Genomic DNA, 11,430 nt, shown 5'->3' with positions numbered 1-11,430 from the left:
CTTGAAACAATTTGCTTGGGTCCTCCCCATGAGTCTCATCCCACCAAGTTTCAGCAATGCCTGTTACATCATATTTGCCACCCTGCATTAAGAATACAGGTTAATCTTGATCAGATTAATCCCATGCTCTATGCGTTAGTATAATAATAATTTTTATTTATACCCCGCCCTCCCCACCCAAGGGCGGGCTCAGGGCAGCTAACAAGCAATAATAAAAACAAGTTGAATGAATACAACTTAAAAACAACATTAAAATATTGAAACATTAAAATATTGAAACATTAAAATGCAGCCTCATCACAGGAGGAGAAAGGAAAAAGAAAGAGGGGAAGGGAATCAGACTGGCTCCAAGCCAAAGGCCAGGCGGAACAACTCTGTCTTACAGGCCCTGCAGAAAGAAATCAGATCCTGCAGGGCCCTGGTCTCATGAGGCAGAGCGTTCCACCAGGCTGGAGCCAGTGTTGAAAAGGCCCTGGCTCTGGTTGTAGCTAATTTAACTTCCTTAGGGCTCGGGACCACTAGGGTGTTGCTATTTATGGACCTTGAGGCTCTCCATGGGGCATACCGGGAGAGGCAGTCCCGTAGGTACGAGGGTCCTAGGCCATTAAGGACTTTAAAGGTCAAAACCAGCACCTTTAATCTGACCCTGTACTCTACCGGGAGCCAGTGCAGTTTGAAAAGCACTGGGTGAATATGCTCCCACGGCAGAAACTCCGTGAGGAGCCTCGCTGCAGCATTCTGCACCTGCTGGAGTTTCTGGGACAGCTTCCAGGGCAGCCCTGCGTAGAGCGAATTACAGTAGTCAAGCCTGGAGGTGACCATCGCATGGGTCACTGTGGCCAGGTCGGAGTGGGAAAGGTAAGGGACGAACTGCTTGATGCGGCGAAGGTGGAAAAATGTCGCCTTAGCTGTTGCTGTAACCTGCGCCTCTGTGGAAAGGGAGGCGTCAAGGATTACACCCAAACTCTTAATGGAAGGCAATGGCACTAATTGGGCCCCCACAAGAGAAGGGAGTTGGTCCCTCATCCCCATGCCATCCCGACCCAGCCATAGGACCTCTGTCTTTGAAGGATTTAGTTTCAATCGGCTCCCACGAAACCATCCAGCCACAGCTTCCAACCATCTGGTCAGTGTGACCGGGGCCGAGTCGGTGTGGCCATCCATCAGCAGATAGAGCTGAGTGTCATCAGCATATTGGTGACAGCCCAGCCCAAAGCTCCGGATAATCTGGGCAAGGGGGCGCATAAAGATGTTTAAAAGCATTGGGGAGAGGATTGCGCTCTGCGCCACTCCACACACCAAGGAGTGGCGCGACGACATCTCCCTCCCTAGTGCCACCCTCTGTCCCCGACCAGAGATAAAAGAGCACAGCCATTTACGGGCTATGCCCTGTATCCCCACGTCGGCGAGGCAGTGGTCCAGAAGATCATGATCGATCATGTCAAAGGCTGCTGACAAATCTAAAAGGATCAGCAGTCCTGACCCGCCTCGATCCAGTTGTCTACGGAGATCATCTGTTAGGGCAACCAGGGCTGTCTCGGTCCCAAAACCAGGACGGAACCCAGACTGAAATGGATCTAAAGCTGATGTTTCCTCCAGAAACCTACCAAGCTGTTCAGCAACCGCTCTCCCAATCACCTTACCCAGATATGGAAGATTTGAAACTGGGCGGTAATTGGATAGGTCTAAAGGATCTAGTGAAGTTTTCTTTAAGAGCGGGCACACCACTGCTTCCTTCAGTTCCCCTGGGAATGTCCCCGTGCCAAGGGGTATAGAGAAAATTGAAATCATGAGGCAGTCCCTCCAGCTGCTTCCATACTGTTTTTTCTCCTGCAAATGGAGAGATGTTAAATGGGGAGTCCTGGCAGGTGTGATTATGCCCATGAGCCAGACGTTTCCCTAATACTTGTTTTTAGTATCCTGAGAGAAGACATGGTTGATGAGCTAGCTATGAGTATACACTGCAGAATTTTGATGCAGGTCACACTTGTGATCTATTACTGCCTCTTTTTTGCTGAATGCATTTTACACAGGCAACAGAGCCAAGCTTTACTAGCAAGGTATGAGTAATACAAGTTATGTTGAGGTAGAAAATTAATGCCTAATGCATATGGAAGCCTAGTCATGGGCTTTTACTCTCAATCCAAAGCTTTATGCTTACATCTGCAGTTAGTGAAAATGAAAGATGTATGCAAGTAAGCATATGCAGAATTGGGCTAGATGAATTGAGCTGATTCAAGGTTTCTGATAACTCAATGCTGCAGTTGCAAGGTAAGTCAGTCCCAAAGACACAACTTCCTTCAGAGCTCATCTTCAAAGCCATATGACAAGAGAAGGTCCCAAGCTGGTGTATAAAAGGAATACTCATAAAAACCTGTGATTAAAATAAAAATAAAAAAGACCGCTGCCTTCCCCAGCACTTCTAATATTGGATACATTTAGCATATTCAGGAATCAAAAGTTTTGTGTCTCTTGTAGGAAATGTTTACTTTTTTGTACATGCAACTTGAAGTAGTGCTGAAGCAGCGAAAATGAGGTAGCTATGCAAAAGGAAATGTGAGGAACAGTTCTTAAGTGTGAAGACTTTTGGAAGTATGAAAACAGGCAGGGAAGAAGTAAAAGCAAGGGTCACTGTCCTCTGAAACTCAGCCAGGCCTCTTGTCATGTGCTCCCACTTTTCTGACTGAACCAGCACCCTCTCTCCGTGCTTCTTCAACCCTACGTTGCTGTTAAAAAATAATATTATTAATTACAATTTGTACAGTATCATGTTAATGACAATTCATGGTATGGCATAATTGTGAATACTGCTGGGCACAAGATATAGGTCATAATATTATGTTAGAAGACTAGGAAAGGTTGTGGAAAACTGATTTAAAATTTACAGATTGTTCTTTGCTGAAATAAAATTACATGAAAATGATGTATAGATGGTATGTAACACCAGTGCAGATAGGAAGGATGTACAAAACTACTTCAAATATATGCTGGAAATGCACGGAAAAAGAAGGGACTTTTTACCCTATGTGGTGGGACTGTAGTAAGATTTAAAAAAATTGGGAAATGATATACAACGAGCTGAAGAAAATGTTCCAATTAACATTTGTAAAAAAACCTGAAGAATTTTTGTTAGGGATTGTAGGAAAAGACCTGCCAAGGAAATTCGAAAATATATTTATGTATGCAACAATGGCAAGAGTCTTAATAGCACCAGGATGGAAGAATGAGGAAATCCCGACCAAAGAATTGTGGCAAGAGAAACTGATGGACTAGCGGAATTGGCGAAATTGCCACACAAACTATGTGATAAGGACAACTGTGATTTTAAAGAAGGGGAACCTTTTACAAAGTACTTAAAGAAACAACAAAATGAACTGGACTCCTTGGCAGGTTTTGAATAAACATACAAAAAAAATTATTGGTAACATATTGATAGATTAATTAAGGATTTTTACAACTTTATAATAGAGAATAACATGTGCTGAGAAACCAGAGAGAGGAGCTGAGGGAAGTCTGGGGTGGGGGTGGGAAGGTGGGTTTTTCCTTTTTGTAAAGAGGGGGGAGGGGGGAAATGAGGATGATGTATTTTTGATAAAATGTTATGTTGAAAATCCTAATAATTTTTTTTTTTTAAATTGTGAATACCGCTAACGTAATTTAACACCTAATAATTGAAAAGACACCTAATAGTGTGAGGTAAGTCACGGGAGTGGGTGGGGGATTTGGATTCATATATGCTTTATGTGATAATGGTGTTTTATTTTGAATATAAAACTGTAACATTTAATAAAAACTATAAGAAAAGACACCTAATATTATGCAGCTCAAAAATATCAACTCTTTCGAAATGAAGCTACCCCTACATTTTTGTGCGGGGGGGGGGGATCAGAAAAATGAAAGGCAAGGCGACGAGGGCAAGAAGCGGGCACATCTTAAAACTCCCATTGCCTCCAGGCAGGGCCGCTAATGGACTTCTGTGACGTCACCGTTCCCTGTAGCCAATAGTTTTTGGGACGTGGGGTCGGTGGGCGGGAAACCATCCTCCCCTACCTGGCGAGCAGCGGCGGGCGCGAGTGTGTGGAAACGGCGCCGCCGGCGAGGAAAGAGCCATGGGCAACGCTGTGGCTCGAGAGGATTTCGAGTGGGTTTATACGGACCAGCCGCACGCGGACCGGCGCAAGGAGATCCTGAGTAAGCGCGCGCCTTCAGGCCCTCCTCGCTCCCCTTTGGGGGTCTCGCCCCACACGACGCCTCGCTTGGCGAAGGCGCTCTCGAGTCCCCTTCTCTCTCCGACCATAAGCTCTGCCAGTGTACCCTGGACAAAATGGCTGAAGTAACATCCCCTCCCCTGCTGAGGGTGGAAGGGGCGACGTTTGCTTTTACTGTGTCATAGAGCGGGGCTCTTAGTAAGAGTGCCAACTTGAATAAAATATTTTTTTGGGGGGAGGGAGAGGCCTGCCCACATAAGGCCATAGCTGGCAACGTTTCCCTTTTTTTTAAGGGGAATTCCCTTATTCCCAATAGGATTCCTCGCAAGAAAAGGGAAAAGTTAACAGCTATGCGTAGGGCACACTATTTGAATGGCAGTGTCCTTCTTCTTCTTCTTCTTCTTCTTCTTCTTCTTCTTCTTCTTCTTCTATTTCATATCTATATCGTTTTATATTTTTAAGAAAAATCTCAAAGTGGTTTACAGAATATTAAAACATCAATAAAACAATAAATAAATAAAACAATATAGAGTATGCAGCCAAAGCAACATAATTAACAGAAAACTAAAATATTATCTTAAAGATTTCAAAATAAAACATTACAAAGGAGGTCAACTACAGAATACATATTTAACCCAAACCAATTACAGATGGGTAGCCGTGTTGGTCTGCCATAGTCCAAATAAAAAAATTTCTGAAGAAGTGTGCATGCACACGAAAGCTTATACCAAGAACTAACTTAGTTGGTCTTTAAGGTGCTACAGGAAGGAATTTTTTTATTAACACAAACCAAGTTAGCAAAAAACATTTCCAAAAAATCCCCATTGCTAAGTGAAGTCAAATATAAAATGCGCATTTAAAACAGCATAATTAACAAGAGAATAAAATATCAAAAGCATGACACGGCTATTTGGCAGGCACAAAAAGATGGGGCAAAAGACTCCAATAGTTAGGGTTTGTTGTCAACTTGGGGGGACAGTCTCTCAAATATCTTATTGGGGCAAAGGGACCTCCTCTCAGCCCCTAGGAGTTGGTCAGCAACTAGCTTTCCAGTAGGATCTCGTAAGAGAGGGACGGGTGTAGGCTGGTCTGTTGGGCACACTTCAAAATTGTGTGCCAATAAGCTGCCACAGGTGTAGTATCATAGTCTCATAGGATTGGAGAGTTAGAAGGGGTCGCCAAGGATAATCTAGCCCAAGCCCCTGCAATGCAAGGTGTCATTTTATCTTATGAGTGACAGAAATTGGCTGAGTGGTTGAAGTTGCCCAGCCACCACCAGTTTCTTGGTGAAGTGGAAGTGTGGGGAGACCCTGTAGCTGTATTTGGAAGCTCAGCTTTCAAGTTGATCCTAGAGGCATCTTTTTTTCACATGCTAAGACGTTTGATGCTCTTAGTGAGCAGGTGAGGTGCTAGAAGAGTGGAGTGGCCCTGAGCTTTTACTTAACAGCACGCTTCTAGTCCTTGTGGCTGCTGAGAAGCATCAGTAGGAGACAAAGATCAAGTTTTATGCTGACAAATGCCATTCCCAATTACACATGTCTCTTTCCATTTATCTGTTTCGAAATAAATTCAGAAATCTGATGTACAAACCTAATAAGCAACTGAGTATACAAACTCAGTTTAGTCTGCTTAGTCGACCATGCTGACTTTCATGTAAAAGTTAGGTCTGTGGGAAGTCTGCATATGTGATGCTATATTTGTTCATGTTCTTAGTCAAAGGCAACTTGCTGGAAATGAAGCTTAGTGAAATCATGGGAATAGATAGCATGGATTTCAGTGCTACTACTCTTGATCTGAATTATTAAAATCTCAGTGGACAGGAGTAAATAATTTTATCACAAAGTCATGTTAGCGGAAATTGCCCGCACACTGTTCCAGTCACCACTGGCAGCATAAGGCCCAAAATAGTTCACTGCTACAAACGATAAGGCTTCAGTAATACAGTTCTGGATGTTGATCTATACATACAGTTTGCAGGCTTTGCAGATACAAGTAAGAATTATTTCTGCAAGAATTATTTCTGCTGCTCCAGCCATTCAAGACATAACACAGACTCTGACTCGCAGATAGACTCACTGACTGACTAATAAGCTGACATGCCTCAATCATTTATATAGACAGCGCTTTGCCATAGCCATAGCAACTGGCTTGTCTGACCATGCACCTCTTGGCTTAGGTGATTTATGTCCATGAAGGAAATTAACCCTTTCTTCCATGTTCAGTTCCTCCAAAAAGTCACATCTTGGTTACAGTTTCAAAACTATATTTTAAAAATAGCTGTTCTTGCATATAGCTCCTTAGTGAAGTAGATGTCAACATGTAACTTAACTGACTGCATATTTACTGCCTTCTGGACCTGTCTCAAAAAGAGCCTCACACAGAGCATGTTACAGTAATCTAGTTATGAGTGGTGATCAAGCTATCCTTTTCCAGGAAAGGGCATAGTTAGTGTAACTGCTTCTTGTCATGGAGGCTATCTGAGTCTCCACTGACAGATGAATCTAAGAACATCCCAAACTATCTACCTCTTCTTTCAGAGGGTGTGCAACTCTCTCCAGAACTGGTAATTTCTCAAGATCCCATACCTGGAAGGAACTTACCCACAAATTCAATTTCAGTTGGTTTGTCACTCAGCCCACCACCGTCCAGAAATATCAAAACCTCTTCTGATTTGGTTGTAACTGAGAAATAGAACTGCATGTCATCAGCATACTCTTAATGACCACTCCCAATAGCTTAATGTAGATCTTAAATAGTACTGGGGACAAAAGTTGACCTGTGACACAATGGCTTGTGGTGGACACACCTATAATCTCCTAATGCCATTCTCTGAATCCTGCTCTGTAATGAGTGGAACCAATGTGGAATTGTGCCCCAGCTCATGAAGATGATCCAAGAGAACAGCATGGCTGATCGTATCAAAAGTCACTGCAAGATCAACAGGGTTGCAGTCCCCTTGTCTATCTCCCAAATACGGACCTCTGTCAGGGCAACTAAGGCTGATTCCATCCCCTAACTTTGCCTGAACCATTATGGCATTGATGCTGTTGTTGTGCCTGTACTTCATTCATGCGGATTTTACATTAGACTGCAGAGTTGTACTAAAGCATCCTGTATGTATTCTAACTTTTAACATGTATATAGGCTTGTATAGAATGTAGAATCCAAATTATTGTGGCATGATCTTCAAAGAGCACGGTCTATTGACAGCAGTTATTTGAAACTTTATCTCTCTTTTTCTCCCAACAGGTAAACACCCAGAAATAAAAACTTTGATGAAACCAGACTACAACTTGATCTGGATAGTTACACTGATGGTGCTTGCACAGCTAGTTGCTCTTTACCTAGTTAAAGATTTGGAGTGGAAATGGGTTATATTTTGGTCATATGTGTTTGGCAGTTGTCTTGATCATTCTATGACTCTGGCTATTCATGAGATTGCCCACAACAGTGCTTTTGGCAATTGTAAACCTCTGTGGAATCGATGGTTTGGAATGTTTGCCAATCTTGTATTTGGCATCCCATACTCTGTATCCTTCAAGAGATATCACATGGATCACCATCGTTATCTTGGCGGCGAAGGAGTTGATGTGGACATTCCTCTTCCCATTGAAGGATGGTTTTTCTGTACTCGTTTTCGAAAGTTCCTTTGGGTTATTTTTCAGCACTTCCTCTTTGTTATTCGGCCTCTTTTTATTAATCCCAAACCAATCTCTCGACTTGAAATAATGAATTTGTCAATTCAGTTTCTCTTTGATGTTATGGTATACTATGTCTTTGGAGTAAAAGCACTTGTCTACCTGATAACAGGATCTCTGCTTGGGTTAGGCTTGCACCCTATTTCAGGACACTTCATAGCCGAACATTACATGTTTTTAAAGGGATATGAAACATATTCCTACTACGGTCCGCTTAATAAGCTTACGTTCAATGTTGGCTACCATAATGAACACCATGACTTCCCTAATGTTCCTGGAAAAAATCTTCCACTGGTGAGTACATTATAGTGTCCAACTAGCTACTTTGCTGGAGTGAAGCAACTCCCTTATAATTGAATGGATTGATATTATTCCACTTCCGTGCCGTGATTTGCTGATGAAGGTGGGAATATATATTAAGACTACACTCTATGTCTCCAAATTTTAAATTTGCTCCTATGTGGGGTAAACTAGTTGTTTTCCTTGCTAATTGCCACAATTCAGTGCTGGGTTGCCATTGTTTTTTGTAGACTTCTGCAAGAAAGATGCCTTCAATTCAATAGAGCTTCATCTTTGTGGAGCTTTAGGGATCTACTATTATTTATACCCTACCCATCTGGCTGGGTTTCCCCAGCCACTCTGGGCGGCTTACAGTATATACAGGGCGAGTCTTTTAAAAGAGGCCCCGTGGAACATGTGCACTCTGTATCCACGGGGCCTCTTTTAAAGGACTCACCCTGTAGAAAAACATACTAAAACATCAGACATTAAAAAGGTAGCAATTGTAGCTCCTGCACATACCAATTAGCATACCAATTAGCATTGCTTCATCTCTGTAGAGAATGTTTTCCATTCCACATTGTTCCAAGAGGCATTCCTGACCAATGTGCAAGTAAACAGCTTCTAACACACATTATAAAACATTAACTCGCTGTGCCAACGGAGTATGACAATGTTCCAGAGATCTCGTTCTAGATTGTACTCATATATTCATAGTTCAGACCTGAAAAGCCTTTAGGGTGTGTGGAGGAGTGGGTAGAAAATCTGCATCCCATGAGCTTACCTTGGGACCTAAGCCATTGTTTCTAGAAAACAGGGTCAGTGGCTGTCAGTGCCCTGTTCCTCCTCAGAGGCAGCATCCTTTGTGTTCCTGTTGTCTGATTAGGAAGTTGCATACTGAGTGAATCCTGGGTATTTACTTGTATGACCGGCACACTTCCCGATACAGGTGATATGTCCCCTAGATGTTGGAGTGCAATTAATATCTGCCTCAGCAAGCATGGCTAATGATTAGGGATGATGGGAATTGCAGTAACATCCAGAAGGCCACAGGATCCCAATCCCTAATTTAGACCTTTTAAAGTTCAAGAGGATTAATCATTTTACAATTCAAAATATTGTGTTTATTTTACTTTAAAACACTTATATACCGCTTAAGTATTTGCATTTCTAAACAGTGCAATTAAAAACAATCAACAGAAAATGGAACAATAATCTCAGTTGGGGTGTAATTTCCAGGCTTGGGCCCACTACACTAAATGCATGGCTAATAATAGGGGCTGTGCATCTGAGCCATGGGGAAGCAGCGAAGATTTCAGTGATCAGGCCAGGATATAAGGGAGCAGATGGTGTAGTTCTGTGCGTAGACATACAATTAGTTCCTAATTCTGAGATGAGATTACTCACCACAACACTGGCTATTTAATATTCTGCTGACAAACTTTAATTTCTTTCTTTCATTATAGCTGAAGAAAATGGCCTCTGAATACTATGATCATCTGCCACAGTATAACTCCTGGACAAAAGTGCTTTATGACTTTGTGATGGATGACACTATCAGCCCCTATTCGCGAGTGAAAAGGCATTTAAAAGGTGAAGTGATACTGGAGTGAAAAAAGCCCCACTTCCGTAAACACCAAAGACAGCCTAGTAGCTGGTGGAAGGTTTTGTTTGATCAAGATGAATTTGCTTTGTATCTTGATCTGGTTTGAACTATGAATATATGAGTACAATCTAGAACAGGATCTCTAGAACTAAACGTTCTCATGTTCTTTTGCCATATCACTATGTTTCATGATGTGTTTTAGTAGCTGTTGACTTGAACATTGGTTTGTTCTTGTAAGCATTTTATCTTACATGCAGCATATGTACTTGTTCAGTTTTTTACACTTGCTGCCCAAGACACTAGCCTTTGCTGACAAACCTTCCAAATTAACTTCTTTTAATACCCCAGAATTGTTTTAATTAGTGTAGTAGCTGACCAAAATGGCTGGCTACAACTCCTCCTATATTGAGTTATGTCTTGGCCAATCCAAGTGCTAACCTAATTGATGGATTTACAACTGTTGCTGTAAAGTATATATCCAGTGAATAAGGCTAGTGTTTGTGTAATTTCAAAACACATGGATATGATTACCATGGATATGATCTCCTGCAGCAGGCCCATTTCCCAGAAAACATCTGCATTCTTTTTTAATGCATCTGTACATAAGAGCTATGCCCTGCCATCAAATTGATGCTTCTTTGGAAGCAGACTAGAACTCTTGAAGTTTAGAAACAGAATAGTGGCCACAGTAGTGGAGCCTATGTGTGTCCCAGTAACCATCTTGTGCTCTCTTCGCTGGGGCAAGAGCTGGAGTGTCAGATGTTGACAGCAGGTAGCAAGTTTATAAAAGGTATAGAACATCGACTGTGTGAATGTTAAATACCTCCTACAAAGGAATACAATAAAGTTGTTCAAAAACAATTCTTGGACACTTGAATAAAGATGTTATTAATGAAGTTTATTTAACAAATGTGTGCAATGTTCTTGAGATCAAGGTTGAAATAATAAAGTAGGCATCACAATTCATTTTGGCCCCAAGACTTTAACACGACAGACTTTTTGGTATTGTTTTGTAAATCTGCTCTTGAATAATTGCTATTAAAGGCCTAGTGTCAATAAGGTTTCTCAATGAATGTGGGAAAGGAGGCCTTAAGCCCACATCCTTCCACTTTAAGATCACACCTTCAAACAGAAACTAGATTAGCAAGATGTGCTGTCAAAAATTAAAAGAGAAACCAGTATTTTAAGCTACTGTCCATGCTCACTTTTGGTTAGCAGAGTATTGAGATGCTCATGAGATTATTTTAAAATAAGGCAATTTAATATGGCAAGAGAAGACCCATTCATATTTTAAATTTCGTCTCAATCAAGGAAGCAGGTTAACCACATCCTTGTGTTGCACAAACTGAAAATTATCCGTCAAACAGGACCATATGGCATACTGTTTCTATGGAACTGGAATGGAATAATTGCCTTTTAAAATTGTATTATGATTTCGTATTGTATCAATGTGGCTCATATTGGATTATTATTAATTATTAATTTAAAAAATGTTTAATGATGATTATTAATTTAAAAAATGTTTTAAAAAAAATAAATCCAGGAGCTCCACTTCACACCACTGGTGGTGGTGTGAAGTAAGATTTCATCGCTACATGAAGACTACCAATGGGCTTTTATATGTTCAGTCACATTGACC

At 41.5% G+C, this 11,430-nt stretch overlaps 1 protein-coding gene across 1 annotated transcript; it reads left to right on the top strand.

The window, feature by feature from the left end:
* The first annotated feature begins 4,024 nt into the window (after positions 1-4,024).
* LOC308582904 (sphingolipid delta(4)-desaturase DES1-like) lies at positions 4,025-10,757 on the top strand. The gene is made up of 3 exons (XM_081186482.1): positions 4,025-4,191; positions 7,458-8,200; positions 9,652-10,757. Exons 1-3 carry the CDS (start codon positions 4,110-4,112, stop codon positions 9,796-9,798), a joined length of 972 nt encoding a protein of 323 aa, XP_081042608.1. The 5' UTR covers positions 4,025-4,109; the 3' UTR covers positions 9,799-10,757.
* Positions 10,758-11,430: the final 673 nt, after the last annotated feature.

This window comes from Podarcis bocagei (genome assembly GCF_964188305.1).
Source record: "Podarcis bocagei genome assembly, chromosome: 3".
Taxonomy (NCBI): domain Eukaryota; kingdom Metazoa; phylum Chordata; class Lepidosauria; order Squamata; family Lacertidae; genus Podarcis; species Podarcis bocagei.
The sequence above is the reverse complement of the archived record's forward strand: the minus strand, read 5'-3'. Positions and strand labels throughout refer to the sequence as shown.